Source organism: Aspergillus pseudotamarii (assembly GCF_009193445.1).
Source record: "Aspergillus pseudotamarii strain CBS 117625 unplaced genomic scaffold BDV38scaffold_43, whole genome shotgun sequence".
Taxonomy (NCBI): domain Eukaryota; kingdom Fungi; phylum Ascomycota; class Eurotiomycetes; order Eurotiales; family Aspergillaceae; genus Aspergillus; species Aspergillus pseudotamarii.
The window spans coordinates 92,566-109,772 of NW_022475057.1; the positions used below are offsets into that span (position 1 = coordinate 92,566).

Sequence of the window (17,207 nt, forward strand, 5' to 3'; positions counted from 1 at the left end):
AACAGAAACATGTGCAATGAGATGCTGAAACTATAAGAAATGCGCGGCTAGCTGTACGTTCCATCCATCGTGGAAAGAGAGCAAGGAAAATGAAACTTTTTTACAGGTATCTTTTTCCGGCTGGTATTAGGGCATAGCTAAAGTCAGGAAAGGAGCGGATTAGACCCAGTCAGGGGACGGATGGTGGTCAAGGAGAGGAGGCTCATGGAAGCTTCAAGGAGTGTGTTTCTGGTTCAAGTTCGGTAGGAAGGTCAGCGCTCAGCATTGAGATTCAACCAGCTCATGTCAGAGTTGATATTGTTGTTGTTGTTGTTGCGAGTGTCGCGCGGTGGCATGGGTTCAACGCTATCTGGGATAAGCACGCTCGAGCCGCGCGTGTTCATGCGGGTATCGCGTAATGGGGTCACGAGCGAGGGCACGTCAGACGTGCTGGGGTTGTAATAGCTCGGGTTATAATAACTTCTGCTGTAGGTGCTGCTTGGGGGACGGCCAAGCCAGCTTTGTTGTGCACGTGATCCTTCATGCTGGTAGCCATCGTCCGATTCGATAGTGATGTCACTGGCAGTGGATATGCGAGCGGACTGGCTTTCGGGGATTGTGATGTATTGTCCATTTTTGGGTGACGTAGCATGCTCGGTGGTGGGGCTACCACTCACGACACATCCCAGCGGTTTCGGCGCTTCTAAGAAGTTGGTGTTCAGAGGCGTAAGACTTTTCATCGGCCATGCAGTAGCTGTCGTGGCCGTCGAGTCAGGCCGGGCGGGTACAGCTGCCGGCGGAACCATCAGAGGCGCCGCACTGTTATCTTGGAAATATTTACCCCAGCCCTCACTCGTTCGCCGGTCGCCGGGATGGCTTCCTGGCAGTGTATCTTGGGCCTCAATGGCCTTGTCAAATTCACCTGAGCTGGGCTCTCTACTGGATTGAATGGTGCTCAAGGGGCTCGGCTTGTGATCGAAACTGGGAGGAGCACCCGCTGGCTTTGGCGACTTTTCCTCACCAACATTGCCCGAGAAGATCGCAAGGGAGTCCACCGACGATGCCGCGAGCGGTGCAGGGCTCTTCGCCATCGGATATGCGGATCGAGTCAATGGCTCGACACCTCGATCCTGGAAGCTTAAGCGATCCTTGTCGCCACCATTTTGAGCCTGGGCAGCTCGCTTCTTCGCATTCTTCTTATGCTTCAGAATGAAGAGGATTACAATCAAAATGGCAGCAATTCCTACAATACCTCCAAGCGTGGCCCCAATGATCGTGCCAACATCGCTGCTCGAGGAGTCGTCGCTAGCCGGGGCGCCGGAAGTTTCACTAGATCCGCTTGCAGTAGCAGTCGGGGTTGAAGTCGTTGATCCAAGGATTTGTTGCGACACCTGGTCGCCGTAGAATAGCTTGGTCGCGTTTACCCAACTGTTCGACGTTTGATTGAAAATTGCCAGAGTGTCAGTGCCACTGCCACTAGAGATGACCACTAACCCATCGTTGCCCTGTGCCAGTGAGTAGTCTTTTCGCGTTGTGGTTGGTGCCAAGGAGTCGTCATATGCTGGATAATCATCGAGGGTGATCCCCCGCTTGGTCAAGGATGATTCAGAGCTGTTTCCCTTGTGAGCTGGGGTTCCGTCAGAATTGAGCAAGGTTATGCTGGTGACATTGTTGGGTGATGCGCTCATGTCAAAAGCTTCGAGAATTTTGCTACCGTCGGTTCCATTGATAAGAGCACATTGTACATCATCCGATAGGGGTGCTGGGATTGTCACCTCGGAGCTGTGCCACCCTTGGATGGGATCAAACAAATGCACTTGATCCGGGGTCGTCAATCCGCCAACCAGAGCAGCTTCCTTGTCGTTCCATGGCAGGAGTACGGGATCGTAAGCCGGGGATGCATTTTCCGCCGAATATGCTGAAAGATTGTAGGGTTCCTGCGTATTAATTGCAAACGTGTCCGACGAGGCATCAGGTTGGTCCCGTTGGTGGCCGCCGTAAATCACAAGGGCGGAAGACGATTTGAGATAGACCGCTTTATGGGAGGTTCGATTGGCCATATTCCCGCTGACGCTGTCAAATGTCTTCCACTTTTTGTCCTTGAACGAGTATCGTTGTAACCCTGAGCTTACACCCTTGTAAGGCGTTCCTCCGATCACATAAAGCGCCTGCTGATCCTCGTTACCGTCCAGTCCTCCTGTAACGCAAGCGGCTTTGGAAACCGGCTCTCCCATCGGCAATTGAGTCCATGTCGCGTTGCGTTCGAGTGAGATCGAAGCGAAACCATTGGCTGAGTAGGTGTATAGAGTGTTGTCGTAAATGACGGAGCAGTGGTCCTCCAATTTCACAGGAGGCTTAGGAACGATCATATCGAATGACAGAAAGAGGAGGTTTCTTCGAGAAGACCAGCCGAAGATAATCAGGTATCAACCAGCCGCCAGAGGGTTGGACACGAGCGGAAGGGTAGAGAACGAATAGAGGGTGACTGCCAGAGCACTATCTCATGGTCGAAGGTCGTTTGATCGTTTGAGGCGCTGGGCCGTGAAGTTGTGTTCAACCCGTTACCAACCTTGCCGGAATCAACCAGAGGGGTAAATTCGTCTTCAGATACTTCAAGATTAATTTTTTTTTTTCTTTTCTTTTCTTCTTTTCTTTACGGAACTTCCTTGCCCAGACTCTATATGCGTGCGTGGTACTATGAAAAGGAGCGATTCGAACCAGGATCAGTTGGGGTTCACTGATGTTAAGACCACCCCACGATATACCTCAAAAAGGGATAGCTGTTGAGCAAAAAAATGAATGGCGACCTGTCTCGAAGTGGTCAACAGAGAATCCAGGGGGGAGGGAAGAGAGGAAGTTCGTATTAATGCGCGATATCAAATCGGCAGCGAAGGTGAAAAAAGAAAAAGAAAAAAGCGAGCGACAAGGTTCTCGAACGAACAGGAAACGAGGGAAGAAAGAGGCAAAGGGTGGGTTAGAAGGAAGAGAACGAAAAGAGAGGAGCAGCAGCAGCAGCAGCAGCAGCAGCAGCCGAGCGTCAGGAGAGAAAGGTCAAATCGTGTCTGGAAGGATGAAACAACGGAGGGCAGCTTAGGCCAGCACTAGGGGCGGACTCACCCTAATCGTGATATTCTCCCGAGAACAATTAAATTGAGCTCGACGTCATCTACGGACTAGGCCCTGGGAGAGAGGAATTGAAGGGAAAAGAGAAAGACATGAATGAATGGAATGAAACCGTTAAACATCCAAATTGAACCCGCACGAGTGCCAGCACGTTCTTGAAAAGAAACCAAGCGGGAGAAAAAAAATAATAATAATGATGATTGACGGGGGACGGGAGATACGAAGAAGCCTGAGGAAGACACGCTAACGGTCCTCGACACCTGAGGTGTGGATGTGAATAGATTGGGTGTTAAAAGCCCAAGACACTCTCCATACCAGACACGGCACTTTAGAAGTCTCACTCCATAAGTTATTCCTCTCTCATTCTCTCTCTCTTTTTTTTTTCCCCTTGTTATTTCTTCTGATCGCGTTGACACACACACACATACACAAACTCTTTTTCTTTTTTTTTTTTTTTTTTTGGTTCGACGGGTCTCCCTCTCTAAGTCCATCCTTACATGGGGATTTGGCGATGGTGCCGTGCGGCAAGGGAATACCCACATCAAATTAAACAACATAACATTTTCCCCCCAGTCTATACTAGAAATCCACTTTGCCCGGTTCAGGTTTAATAGTACTCAGGGGTTCCATCCAATGGCTCGGGATGGTGTCATCCAGCCCACCGCATACCCATGGTTCTGTCGTTCTCCCGAAGTTTGGAATGATATAAGCCCCCCGTGTGTCCTTGTTTACTCCCCTTTCCTTCCGTACTATAAAGTTCAAGGGCATACCCCAAGATTCAGAGGGCTTTTATTTAATTGATTTTTCCCTTTTTCCCTTTTTCCCCTTTTTTCCGATATTCCCTCATGAAAATTCCCTTGCACCCCCTCGTCTAGGGCGAGGATAAACAGGATTAACGGTGGCTAACCAGAAAAATTCAATCCAATAATACTTTTCCATCGTGTCCTCGATTGATTAAAATTCATCGCATTGGCCCCATTGGCATCCTGGTCGAGGTGGTATTATATTAATCACCATGAGCAGAGCCAGTGAGGCACGGAGAATCTGCGTGAAAATTCTTAAGGGCAGCGATGGGCAGGTGACGGTCTTGATTGGTTCATTCGTCACGAACAGGGCCAGCACGGGCCTCGGCGTATTTGTAGTAGTAGTATTAAGTAGAGTAAGTACTAGTAATGCAGGTACTCTTTTTCTCCTCTTTCCCCCCGCGTCGGACAGGTCAGATGTCACATTGGCCAATTTCCTCCCCCGTGTCGCTATTCAAGGTTGTCACACATGAAAACCCAGTGAAAACTATAATGGGACCCTTTCATCCCAGCTAGGCTTTTTCGCCCGATAATTCTCTCTTTCTCTCTCGCTGGGGAGGGTATCCCGGTATCCCGCCCAATGAAACACCCTCCACCCGGAATTGTTCCATAAATAAACCTCCCACATTTTAGACGGTATGGTACCAATGGTACTGTACGAACAGACGGAGTACACTAAACATACAAGTACCGCTTCGAACTTAGTCGCATACTTCCCGTCCAGTCTCCCCTGCCGGGCATGATTGGCTGGTACCCCTGCTTGGCGCATCTCCACCGCGTGGATCTTGTCCCTCGGCTACCGAATCGTCTCTGACGAACTGGACATTGACCCACCGGCATCAGGTGGTTGTTACCTCAGGCTTTCCACTTGATGTACTACATACCTTAGTAACGTTGTCAATTGAATGGTTAAAGCGTTGTATGTTGCTATCAATCTAATTCTTTTTATACTTTCGCTTACGTGAATTAAACCAGAACATATCGGTCTAGTGCGGTGTCTTTTTTTCAGTTTGATTTATATACTAATTTCCAGCTTCGGAGTCTATGCCGTGGTGAATTTGGGTTAGGATTCATCACGGCATAATGAGAGAGAGCAAGGAATAGATATCGGTAACGGGATCTATTTATTCATATAACTCTTGGTGAAAATATCAGTAAATTACAATAGAACACAGTGAAACTACATAGATATTCTCTCCCACGTAGTATATTCAATCCAATGAACGAGTATATATTTAGCCCTAATGATGCCAAAACTCCAACAAGTCCACCTCCCCTTCCTCCTTACCTTACCAACGGAGTCAAAATACCTAAACTTATACCTAAAGAGGGCTACCTAGTAGGGTCCAAGCAGAACTCTTCGATACTAAACCAGCTATTGAAAGCCCGCAAAGGTCTAGAAATGATGCCTTCCTCGGCCCAACTTACACCAACGGACATTGACCTTTCTACCCCAACACCGAAGCCACAAGTCTTCAAGGCATGGATTGAGAATAAGTTCGCGCCGCATGACGGTAGACATTACCAAACAGGGACATGGTAAGTTCAGCATCTATCTTTTGCTGGCTATCACGGTATACCTAGAAGTACGGTTAGCTGACCATATCCAGTGCATTCAAAGGGACGAATGTTGTATAGTCACCGGCAAAGATGAACCCATCGAAGTTACTCATATATACCTCCCATGCCTTATACTGGTAGCTCATACCCACAGACCACCTTCGACGTCCACAAAAACAACTCGATGGCATAATCCGGATTATTATGGAGATTCTTATTCTGCGACTAAGAACTCAAAATTATGACTGGATCAAGAAGCTACCCATGACCTTGCGTTGACTACTATTCGACCCTACGTTCCATAATGTCTTCAGATGAGTCCGGGCGCAATTACTAATTAAGCCGAAATCGAATGTGTCAGTCTCGTATGAACCGACTGCATGGCTGGTTCTATGACGTGGTTGTTACTTGAGACCATTACGGGCTCTGTTAGCCGTGCCGATGAGCGGCCTAGGGCTCAAGAATTGCCAGCACTTCCCAGCATATCATTCCTCAACCTCGTTTGAAAGTACATCGATAGCTAGGAAGCATTCACACTATTGATGCCTTTTGCTAGATCATGTCTCTTCCTAAGTGAAAATTTTGGTATTTCTCTAAAGAAAATGGAGAACAACATTGTCCTTTTCGTTACGCATATCTCTTCACCTGGTTGGTGTCCCGGTTTTCGTGAACACCTCAACACGACCCTTAAGCACATTCGTACGAAGTACGAGGAAACTTACGGGCCCGTTGGAGAAGAGCCCCCCATTCTCTATTGTTAATCCGGGTTGCAGACTGGGATATTTTAAATGAGGACGTGTGCCGTGTGACCAGCACTGCCCCTATTTCGGGGTACGATTGCCTTATATCGACGCGTTGCAAATACGATCACGTCCGGTGGGACTCCGGTCAATCCCAGCAAATATGGGATGTTTTGAATTGGATGGTGTAGATGTGGAGGCGTTGAAGCACTTGCACATTCTGGATCCGCGCAATATATGTACTTAGGTCAGATATCTACAACCATGTTCTAAGGAGTCCAGATACTCGGAGCGGAATCGCCCCCATATTGCTCAGGAGGGCGGACGAAATATATACACATCGCAATGGAGGATCACGCATACGGTATACCCACAGAGTCATCAGTTACCTGTGTAACTATGTTTAAAATACTCCTTTCAAGGAATTTTCACGCCCGAATCCTGGGCCACAAAAGGTATGTACCAATGGCTGCGGGGAGCAGACCCTGAGGTTGTATTTCGCCTACATCAGGCGATCATCCCTGAGTCTAACCGCACCATCCTGGGTCACGATAGTCGCATACCGCAACGTTTGGAGCAACACAGTGATAACTCATTACGGAAAAGTTTCAGACACAAGAAGCCAATTTTCAGAAAGAGGTAGCACAGGGGGACTGCGAGCATCAGCAGTCTTTCACGAACAACAAGGGCGTGCTATAACTTGCAAGTTTTTACACTCCGGCGATACACTTGTTTTCAAAACTGGAGATCCCATAAAGTTACCCTTGACCTTCTTTTGACTTACTATTGGATGGAATGGATGCTTCATAGGGTTGTTGCTTTGCGTGGTGCAGAGCAGTGTGCTTTAGGCTTTGACACTGGCTCCCATTCTGGAGAGGGGGAAGATGTGGAGGTGAAAAAGAAGAAGGAAGAGGAGGCGGGCTTTGAAATTGTTCTGGATATACTAACCATTGTGAAAAATCGGCCATTCTCCAAGTCTATTAAGATTCGTTTAGTATGGGCCACGGGAATTGCAAACGCGATTGTGCAAAAACATGGGTTGTTGGTAGGTTGACACAGTGATCAATCGTCGGCAGTGACCTCATGAACGAGAACCGGTGACGACAAACGTTTGACCGGAATGCCCCAGACCACAACTCACAGCTATATCTAAGACTCATACTAGCTTAACTGCCAGATCGCCAGACTTGATTGGCATTCCATCCCCCCAGTCGTAAGTTGCTATGTCGGGATACAATGCAGAGAAACAACCAACTATTGCATGAAGCGCCGGATACCTCCGGGACCGAGTCTACCCTGAATGAAGAGATGGATGTATACGAATGTTGGCCTATACAATCTCCGAATAGGCTGCCCTGGTGGGGTCTAGAGACACGGAAGCATACTCGGATGCAATGTTTGAGAGACTACAAATGGGGAAGCCCTTGCGATATTCCTTGCTAGGGGGCACGAAGTTGCTGTATAGGACCATGCCTAGTTCAATCGAGGACCGTCTCTTCATGTACTCCTTGCCTAGTCATCTTCAAGAGACAGGCATGAGTCCATTGGACTGGCGGCATTTTATCGAGTTCTGGGTCTCCATTTGATGATCACCGCATCAACACATTTCGCAGCCGATGTCATTTGCGAAGGGCTACGGAAATGGGAAAGCCTCAGGAATTGACTTAAGTCCACTCAGAGTTTACCGTCTTCTGTCGGAGCTGAGCCTTCCGCAACCACGGTAAATCCGTCACAGACCTTGAGGCAGACACAGTATCCCAGGATGGCGATAAAACTCTAGCTAAAGGCCATTCTCTCGTCAATATGTCTCCTCACTGGGAAGAATACCTTAATCTTCTCCACGCCCATGGTCTCAACTACCCGAAGATAGATGCGAAGGCAAGACTACTCCAACGGTATCCAAAGAGGATACCAAAGTAGCGGTGGTTAAGCCTCCAAGCAGCAATACTAACGTCAATTAATTGATAACACCGAGAATCCTCTGCATAATCGGGTTTCGATAAAAAAAATCTTAGGATTACCTAGGAAGCCCATCACTGCAAATCTTATACTCATGTAGATATCTCGTTAGAGGCAAAGGTCTTTGAGACAGCCTTAGATACCAACAAACCTTTGATGGCAAGGCTACCATCGGATGAGCAAGTCCTCGGTCAGGTCACAAACTTCCTAGAGTAGGTCGAGATAGTCGAGTTCCAAGGAGCACAGCTTAAGGCAGTGGTTTTGGCAGCCGTCAAGTGGAACGGAGAACCATTTGCGAATGTTCCTAGGCGATATGCTTCTTATTCCCGTTAGATGTACAGAAGTTGTATAGATTTAATAAACGAGCAGATCATCTTCTCGAGCAGAGTGTTCTCGACGATTTGATTTCCATACTGCAAGATACTCATGCGGCGGCTAAGACAAGTATGGCGGGTATAAGAGAATGCCTCTACTACGTGGTCGTGAATGTAGAACCTGGAAGACAACCCACTTCCTTTAGGATAAGGGCTTCACGGTATCCCTGGACTGTAGTGTGTTTTGATAGATGAAAAGCATTCCTCAAGTGATACAGTCCACCGAGTCCAAATCTATACGGTTCGTAAGCATTCTCTACTAGCCCATGGAAGCTTCCTTTACATACACGCCACTTCAGGTTGACCATGTTCTCATCTCTTCGTTGAGGCAAATCCACAACATAAGAAACTCCAACGAGATACAGACCAACAGGCTCGGCCACGAATGGGCAATATCCCTACCATCTAACACAATCCCACAGGCACAATGACCGACAATATAGACTGATCCACTATCTTATCCTCCTACACATGGATGACCATATAAGCACGAACAATAAACCCTTGCCTACACAGCCCACTTGTCTTCTGATTCTCTCCCTTAACACTCCACCAACCCCCACTATCCCTGATATACTGCACCATGGACGCTACCACAGCAGAAACATCCCTAACATTCCTGTTCACACTCTCTAGCTCTTATCTCTTCTTTAGGAAAACTGTCAAGAGGGCTAAATATCATGGTCTCGGACAACGCAACCGGTGGAAGGAACGATAGACGACGTTTGCGACGTAGTTGTATAATTATGCCAAAATAAACCACTTTTGAACTAACACAAACGTCTAAGGTTCGCTTGGACTTAAATAGTGTTCAGCTGGCTAGGCTAGTCTAATCTCCACGGCCCCACCTTGGAGCAATTCCATCATCATCACACGAATGCGGGATTTTCTACTGAAGATGAAACCCTACACTTAATAGTATGAGAACTCAAGTACACTGGGGGATAATATCTAATGGAGCTAAAAGAAAAAGAAAATAAAAGAAAGCAAATACACAGGCATAGATGATTCTACATTCCGCGCGTCTCTCTGCGCCTGGTATGGAACCTCCCCCGGGGCTATACTGGTAGCCACAGAGTATGCTTCAGCTGAGCCATAAGCGAAGTCCCTCCTCCCCGTCCATCTAATCCGCCGATCGCGACGCATCTGCTCAGACCCGTTGATGACGCATTTTCATGGTACAGACACAAAGAGTCTTTAGACCTGAACCTTAATCACGCTGGCTAGCATATAAGGGAGTCGTCTTCCCAGATTTCTGGGAAGCGCTTGTCAACCAGTATCTATCTCCTTTTTCTACGATACCCGCTGATCCCGGTGCGGGCATTTGATTCCCTCCAAGATCTTCCAAGAATATCTGCCAATTACCCTACAATCTACAGCCATGCCACAAGGCGTAGTGGTGTTCTTTGATCCGCAAGGGTATGGAGTGATCAGCCAGGACAGCTCGGAACAAAAATTTCCTTTCTATGGCACTGATATTGTCGTGGGCGAAGTACGTGCATAATAATCGAGCAAGGACATACTCGAATGATAGCGTGCTGAAACATAATACTCATTACTTTAGGACGAAGAACCCTCTTTTCCACATCCGACTACCAAGGTCCAGTTCGAAGTGGAGGAGCAAGATGGGCAAAAACTTGCTGTCAAGATCAAATTCATCAACTAAGAGATAACCGATATCGGTGTGGTTTTATGTGTATATACAGAGCCTTTTGCGATTATTCAAGCTTGAACAATGTGCACTGTCCGCTGCTGCGCTCCGTGGCGCGGGGTAATCGGTGTACATACTCGTCCCTCCGTTGAACCCTACAAGGGGCATGGCGATCCATCTCAAGTGCTAGTTGGCTGGGCTAACTCTCAAGAAAACCTTTTTCACTGGGACAGGGAGAGATCGCCAAAGTCCACTGTATGCACAGATAATATGTTATTTTCTTGACCATGGCTTACTAGGAATCACTAAATATGAAAAACATTGACCCCATGTAGCATAATAATGCATGAATACAAAAGATAGTATCCAGCTCACGTAAGTAGATCATAGCCAAAGAGTGACTCCAGAGGTTTCCATAGAAGCGGATACCGACACCCATCCAGAGAATTCCACTTCCATATGGAAATCAATCATTGGTTCCGGAGATCAATTTGCACTCAATGAATATGCGCTCGAACCTAACTCCCACCACAGCCTTACGGCAATAGCGATCTAGTCGAAGGTATAGCCCGGTTTAGCCAGTACAAAACGCAGACTATCTCGAGTATGAGGTACCATCCACGGCTGAAACTCATCTGCACATATAAAATCATAGTATTCAAACCCAGACTTCTCCATTACCCTCCCCGAAGCCGGATTCTCAGTGTCACAACGTCCTAGCAATCGATAGTGGTCGGGGTGGAGTATCCAGAACAACTCCGTGAACGCCAGTAGTGCTTCAGTTGCAATTCCGAGCCCCCATGCAGATCGATGAATAGTATAGAAGACTTGGGCCACGTGATGAAGATCATAGACACCTATATAGCCGACGAACCCTCCAGGCACGAGAACATTGCTCTCATCTTTGGCTTCTGGACATTGCCACTCATCAATTATCTTGGGATTAAGGTCATCGCGGAGGAGAATTGCCCATGTTTCGCGGTTGGGTTGCTCCAAATCTTTTAACATCTCTCGTTCTGCATCTTCAACTGAGGTGATTGGCTGAGGGGAGTTCCATATCTCAACTTCCCGATCGGATCGGACTGAAAAGTAACCGGGTAAATGCTCTTTGTTTAAGGGAACCAGCTCAAGTCGGGCTGATTGCATGATATGAGGCTGAAGGAGGAGGAGGAGGTAGTGGTGGTGGTAGGGGAAATGGGAGGGTGAGGGAGTGAAGTTCAGTTAGGTTTAGCTGTCAACATGCATTACATCAGGACATTGCCCAACGCCTTTTAAATGTAGGCTACTTATGCGTAACAAGTCCACAGCTTACATACATAACAAGACGCGCAGTGATCGCCACCTACTCATGAGTTTTTGAAGTGGGTAAACGTGAGAGTTGCACCGCCACAACTTCAGCCTTGAAGATGAGTTGGCTGTCCGTGCACGTTAGCCTTCAGCTGAATATCCGACCATATATGGAAACAGTCATTGTTGATCCAATCACAATTGCCAATAGCTCACAGGCCCCATATTCATTAGACATATGCGAGCGCTCCTAACCGATGGCAAGCCCTTCGAAAAGCGGTGTGCACTGGTGTGCTGTCGTTTTCCACCGCGAGTCATGCCTAATAACCTCACTGATATCTAATAGAGAGTTTCCGACATATCCCAAATAGAAGCGTCGATCCCTCGGAGAGGCACTATGTTCGCCAAACGGAGGTGATAAGGTCCTGTGCATTAAATTTGCTTGACGTAGGGGTTTGTGCATACGTAGAGCTCTGTACCATACTCCATGGAAGGCTGCTTAGAATCAGAAAGGCCAATTGAAAATATGAGTAGTCGCCTAGGATTCGAAGGCTATATGGCAAGGTAAGGTTTTTGTACTTTAAAAAAAACTATGCCACACTATATAAGATTAGACGCTGGAAAAGAATTTTTGAAGTACTAATAGTATTGTGTAGATTCATTAAAAACATGCCAAACAAATACTATAAAGTGAAATGACCTAAAGAATGATAGTACATATTAATTATAAATCGTTGCCCCCGCCATGGTCATCCGAATAGTTTTTATACTAAATCACACTGATCCCCTCGGTAGTACGGTTTTGACTTATAGATGGAATATGATTCATGATCATTATCTTGGGATTAATTCTACTTGATTTTGATATAAACTGCATCGACAACTTATCCCATGGTATGTGCCCATAGCCCACATATAAAACACACAACTCTTTACCTTTCTGGTGAATATCCAGCCTATGGAGCCTGACCAGACTTCCAGGCATGTGCTCTCTGCAGCAGCTTGGACAAGTTTGCCGCTGATTGATCGTCGGCCGGGAACACGTAGTCCATGTATTCCTCGTACCGGTCGTCGTCCAACTTGCGGCGCTTCTTGACGCGACGCGGCATCTGTTTCTCGATCTTGTCGATGTCCTCGGGGGACCCATGTGTATGTTCGAATGACCGCCAGGCATTGAGGAGTTCCACACGCTGCATAATGTTAGATTCAAGACCTTCCTCATTTAATATATCGAGGCACAACTTACCTCTTCCTTGAGCTCCTTTTCTTTGAACACCTTGTGTGCACGGTTGAAGACCGCCCGAGCGCGCCGTTTGGCCTCGTCGCTGACTGGCCGTTCCTCCTCCTCCTCCTCTTCCTCATCTTCCGGAATGTTGATCTCGAACCGGGCATAGTTGATCCACACCTTGACGTGGTCGGTCTTCTCCAGAAGACGCTCGTAGAGCTGCCGGACTCTGTCATACTCGCCTTCGTATTCCTCGAAATCGATGTATGACTTCCACACCAGCTCTGGCATATCCAGAGTCGGTTGTTCAATTCCTAGCTCAAAGATGGCCCGCGCACGATCGCTATCATCTAGACCCCGCTCCAGCTCAGCAAACTGGATCCAGGACTGGCTGTTGGAGGGGTTCCACTCGATTTGCTTCTCGAACAGTGTCCGGCACCGTACAAACTCGAAAAGCTGGCGCTCGAGATCGATGTAGCCTCTGAAGAGCTTATCCTTGGGGCAAATGCCAATCGCCTGACCTAATGTCTTGCGGGCGGTTTGGAGCTCCATCTGGCGGATTTCAAACTGGGCTTTCATAAGCCATATCTTGGCAAATGTGAACTTCTTGTGTGGAATGAGTTTCAGACATTCATTATAGATCTGGCGAGCACGTTCCACGTCTTTGGCTTCCATTTCTTCCCAGATGGCATAGAATATCCAGAGATAGATATAACGTCTCCAGTGCCGCTTCTCCTGTGACGGAGGAATCTGTGCAATGGCTCGTTCGTATGTGTCACGTACCCGCTCAGGGTCACCGGAGGTCTCTTCGAGGCGAGTAAAGTCAAACCAAATGTCGTAGTTCCGAGGGTTCTCCTTGAGCTGCTCCTCGTATTGGACTCGGCGTTTGGAAAGAATGACGTCCTCAACACCCTCCCTATCACCAAACTGTTTCTCGAATGTAGTGTAAGCTTTGTGCAATGTAACAGATTTAGAGCGAGGAAGTCGGTCTAGAGCATATTTGTAGATAGCACGTGCACGCTCATACTCCTTCATCTTCGCCTCGAACTTGGCATAGGCCATAAAAAGCTTTTCATCCATGAAGTCTTCACCCAGCGCCTCAATCCCTGCACCGTAGACTTCTCTCACTAAATCACTAGTCCCGTACTCCTCCTCGAATCGAGCCCACTTGATCCAGTTCCTCGGTTCAGGATGAACAATCGTGAATCGTTGGAAGATATTGCGCGCCCTCTCGAATTCATTGTACCGCTTCTCGAGCTTAATATACGCACTCCAGGCTCCCTCATCCGGCTCCCATGACATCCACCGCTCGAAGACCTGCCGGGTACCAGGGATGTTCCCCAAAGTCTCTTCCATATAAACATATTTATACCAGAGCTTATCGACACGGGGCAAGATCGTTACTGCACGGTCAAGCAAGTTCCTCGCATGGTTGATGTTCCTATTTCGCATCTCCGCCTCGATGTATCGGATCCACAGCGGTACTGAGGTTGGGAGGACGTCCAACGCTCGCTCGAAGATAGAACGCGCCCGGCGGAATTCCTTTTGTTCAAGTTCCCATGCTGCATAGCGCATCCAATTGTTCATGTTAATCCTGTTTCGGCGAACATAGTCCTCGAACTCCTTTCTCTTGCGACCTTGATACTCGTGCAATTCCTCCAAATCGGCAAATCGCTGCGTCGGGGCCTGCAACGCGGGCTCCTGCCGGTCGACAGCCTCTCGGAGCAATTGCTCCGCTGAGATCTGAATCGGCGCAGCGGCCTTGTTCTTGACCCTGGGAGGGCCGCGAGACGACTCCATGGTGAGGTGAGATTATACCAAGCAGATAATTTGTCGGCGACGCGTATTCGAGTCGGGGGCGTTGGGTAGGTCACACTACCCAAGTTAACCTTAGGAGGACAGCGTACCTCCTCCGGAAGCCAAAAGCGTAGTAATCAGCTTCTAACCGACCGTGCGGTATCGGGACAGCTCCAAGTCAGATGTCGTTGCTGCTGGATCAACTTTTGGTTCTGCCAGCCAAGAGTCGGAAAAGCTGCATGTTAGGTTTGTAGCGCCACCCGAGATCAGCAGCTCTGGAAGTGGATGACTAAGCAAATGACCTAAATGGAAAAGCAACTCGGCGGCGGCGTCCAAAAGTTCATTCAACCACCATATCACCTAATTCATAGTTCACCTCTTGGTCGCGTCGCAGCTCAACTCAACATGTCTACTGCTGAGGAGCTTTTGAGGGATTTCGAATCGGACGATGAGGACTTCCAGGCGGGTGAGGGAGTTGAGGAAGATGCGGACGAAGAGCAGCAGCACTTACAAAAAGCTGGCTCTGAGGTCACCAATGAGTTCGAGGTCGCCCTCTCCACCGGTGACGAGCTTACTCGCCTACACAAAGTTTTGCGCGACCACTATTCGGTCAGATTTCCAGAATTAGAAACCCTTGTTACGAGTCCGATCGACTACGCCAAGACAGTCGCTATCTTGAAAAATGGCCCGCTCAACGATATTAAAGCTATCTCCTCCTCGGCGGACAACATGGTCGGCGAGCCGCTCAAGTCTATCTTGAATGGCCCCTCATTGATGGTTGTTTCTGTGGAGGGTACCACCACCCGAGGACGTGAAATGACCGAGTCGGAACTAAAGGTGGTGCTCGATACTTGCGAGAGGATTTTGAAGTTGGACCGAGAGCGGAAGGCTCTTACAGAAAGTATCCAGTCTCGTATTACGCAGATCGCTCCCAATCTAGCAGCCTTGATCGGACCCGAAACAGCAGCTCAGTTCCTTAACCAGACCGGAGGTCTACGTGAACTCGCTAAGATCCCGGCGTGCAATCTTGGTGCGCAAGGCAATAAGAGAACCGAAGGGCTCGGGTTTGCTACAAATATTGGTGTTAGATCGCGGGGCTTTCTTTACAATTCGCCACTGATACAGGACATTCCGGATGACCTGAAGCGCCAGGCAATCCGTATTGTCTCGGCTAAGATGGTCCTTGCTACCCGTGCGGACGTATCCAACTTCAGCCCCGATGGATCGCTAGGCGAAGATTTGAAACAACAATGCTTCACGCGGCTCGAGAAGCTGACTGAACCTCCCCCGAATTCTGGAGTGAAGGCCCTCCCCGCTCCCGATGACAAGCCGTCCCGCAAGCGAGGTGGTAAAAGGGCTAGAAAGGCTAAGGAGGCAGTTGCTATGACAGATATGCGCAAGGCCCAAAACCGGATGGCCTTCGGTAAGGAAGAAGCGGAAGTGGGTTACGGCACGGGTGAAGGAACGGTTGGGTTGGGAATGCTCGGCCAGCAGAATGATGGACGGGTTCGATCAACTCAGATCGACAATAGGACTCGAGCGAAACTCAGCAAGTCGAACAAAGGCTGGGGAACCGCAACTCCTGCCAGCGGCACGGCTTCGTCTCTCCGTGGATTCAGTTCTGGGGTTGGCGGAACGGCAAGTGTTCTACAAGCGAAAGGTCTTCGCTCTTCTGGCATTGGTACTTCACTGGGCGGCAGCGGTACGGCTAGTACCATTGCCTTTACGCCGGTGCAAGGACTTGAGCTCGTTGACCCTAAGGTGCAAGCAGAGTTGAGCCGCAAACGTAAGGCAGAGGAAGACCGATGGTTCAAGTCGGGTACTTTTACGCAGGTTGGGGGTAGCCAAAGCAACAATAACTCTTCCCAGAAGGATAATGGAGGGTTCAAGGTGCCACCAATTCCTCCACAGAAGAAGGTCGATACGGGTGAGGGCAAGATGGGCCCTCCACCACTGCCACTGAAGCGATAGTGGGGTTTCTATTTATTATTTGTTTTCGTTACCGATTTTGCTTTCCTGAGCATCTTAAGAAAGGCGTTTTTGAGATTGGGGATCCTTTCGGCATTCGCATGATACCATCGACCAATGTATGATAAATCTCGAGACAGTGGGAAACTCGAAGAGAATGAAATATAACAGAGCTATTGCTTTAGATTTCCCACATATTAATTGCTGTGTTTGTCACGGGTAGACTCTCGGATAACCCTGGCAGTGCCACGTGCCGGTTGCCAGGTACCATGGAACTGGGGAAGAAATACTCCGGGTCCGACGTAAAATTCTGTGAAGATGGCGTGCTAGTCCCAAGGATTTCGCCGCTAGAACATCTCCGGAATAGTTCTGGAATGTCAGATTCAAGTTGCAGTGCTGTAAAACCGACTATAAACCCATAAAGAATAAATTAGTTGACTCAATGCCTGGTGCTTGTTCTTCAATATTTCCCTTGAATAGCCCGGGGACTTCTTTGCCCTAAAGACGCCAAAACGGGGGCGCTAAGCATAAAGTTGCTTTAGTTGAAAATCCCCCGGCAAGGACGGCCCAATGGCGAGCCGGTGGATGACTTTTGCCGAACGGGCCTCAGGCCGTCTCGTCAGCGTATTGCGTGCTTTGAAAGGGAGTTGGCTCAATACCGCCCTTTTCCCCCCGGGGGACGTGTGAGATATATAGGCGACGTTTCGTCATTATGTAGAACTTTTCCCACTTGTCTCTTCT

General features: G+C 48.4%; 6 protein-coding genes across 6 annotated transcripts; 3 read left to right on the top strand and 3 right to left on the bottom strand.

The window, feature by feature from the left end:
- Positions 1 to 77: 77 nt before the first annotated feature.
- Positions 78 to 2,595, bottom strand: BDV38DRAFT_139208 (uncharacterized protein). Its single transcript, XM_032051398.1, has one exon. The coding sequence runs from the start codon at positions 2,346 to 2,348 to the stop codon at positions 252 to 254; it is 2,097 nt and encodes a 698-aa protein (XP_031911502.1). The 5' UTR covers positions 2,349 to 2,595; the 3' UTR covers positions 78 to 251.
- Positions 2,596 to 8,989: 6,394 nt separating this feature from the next.
- On the top strand, positions 8,990 to 9,268 carry BDV38DRAFT_252298 (uncharacterized protein). The gene has a single exon (XM_032055108.1). It carries the CDS (start codon positions 9,010 to 9,012, stop codon positions 9,172 to 9,174), a length of 165 nt encoding a protein of 54 aa, XP_031911503.1. The 5' UTR covers positions 8,990 to 9,009; the 3' UTR covers positions 9,175 to 9,268.
- Positions 9,269 to 9,841: 573 nt separating this feature from the next.
- Positions 9,842 to 10,214, top strand: BDV38DRAFT_252299 (uncharacterized protein). The gene is made up of 2 exons (XM_032055109.1): positions 9,842 to 10,030; positions 10,103 to 10,214. The coding sequence occupies exons 1-2, from the start codon at positions 9,920 to 9,922 to the stop codon at positions 10,202 to 10,204; spliced, it is 213 nt and encodes a 70-aa protein (XP_031911504.1). The 5' UTR covers positions 9,842 to 9,919; the 3' UTR covers positions 10,205 to 10,214.
- Positions 10,215 to 10,336: 122 nt separating this feature from the next.
- On the bottom strand, positions 10,337 to 11,528 carry BDV38DRAFT_252300 (GNAT family N-acetyltransferase). The gene has a single exon (XM_032055110.1). It carries the CDS (start codon positions 11,333 to 11,335, stop codon positions 10,742 to 10,744), a length of 594 nt encoding a protein of 197 aa, XP_031911505.1. The 5' UTR covers positions 11,336 to 11,528; the 3' UTR covers positions 10,337 to 10,741.
- Positions 11,529 to 12,169: 641 nt separating this feature from the next.
- clf1 (putative cell cycle control protein (Cwf4)) lies at positions 12,170 to 14,770 on the bottom strand. Its single transcript, XM_032055111.1, has 2 exons — positions 12,723 to 14,770; positions 12,170 to 12,666 (listed from the first exon to the last, which is right to left on the bottom strand). Exons 1-2 carry the CDS (start codon positions 14,499 to 14,501, stop codon positions 12,433 to 12,435), a joined length of 2,013 nt encoding a protein of 670 aa, XP_031911506.1. The 5' UTR covers positions 14,502 to 14,770; the 3' UTR covers positions 12,170 to 12,432.
- An 87-nt stretch (positions 14,771 to 14,857) lies between these two features.
- BDV38DRAFT_252302 (U4/U6-U5 snRNP complex subunit PRP31) lies at positions 14,858 to 16,741 on the top strand. The gene has a single exon (XM_032055112.1). It carries the CDS (start codon positions 14,904 to 14,906, stop codon positions 16,467 to 16,469), a length of 1,566 nt encoding a protein of 521 aa, XP_031911507.1. The 5' UTR covers positions 14,858 to 14,903; the 3' UTR covers positions 16,470 to 16,741.
- Positions 16,742 to 17,207: the final 466 nt, after the last annotated feature.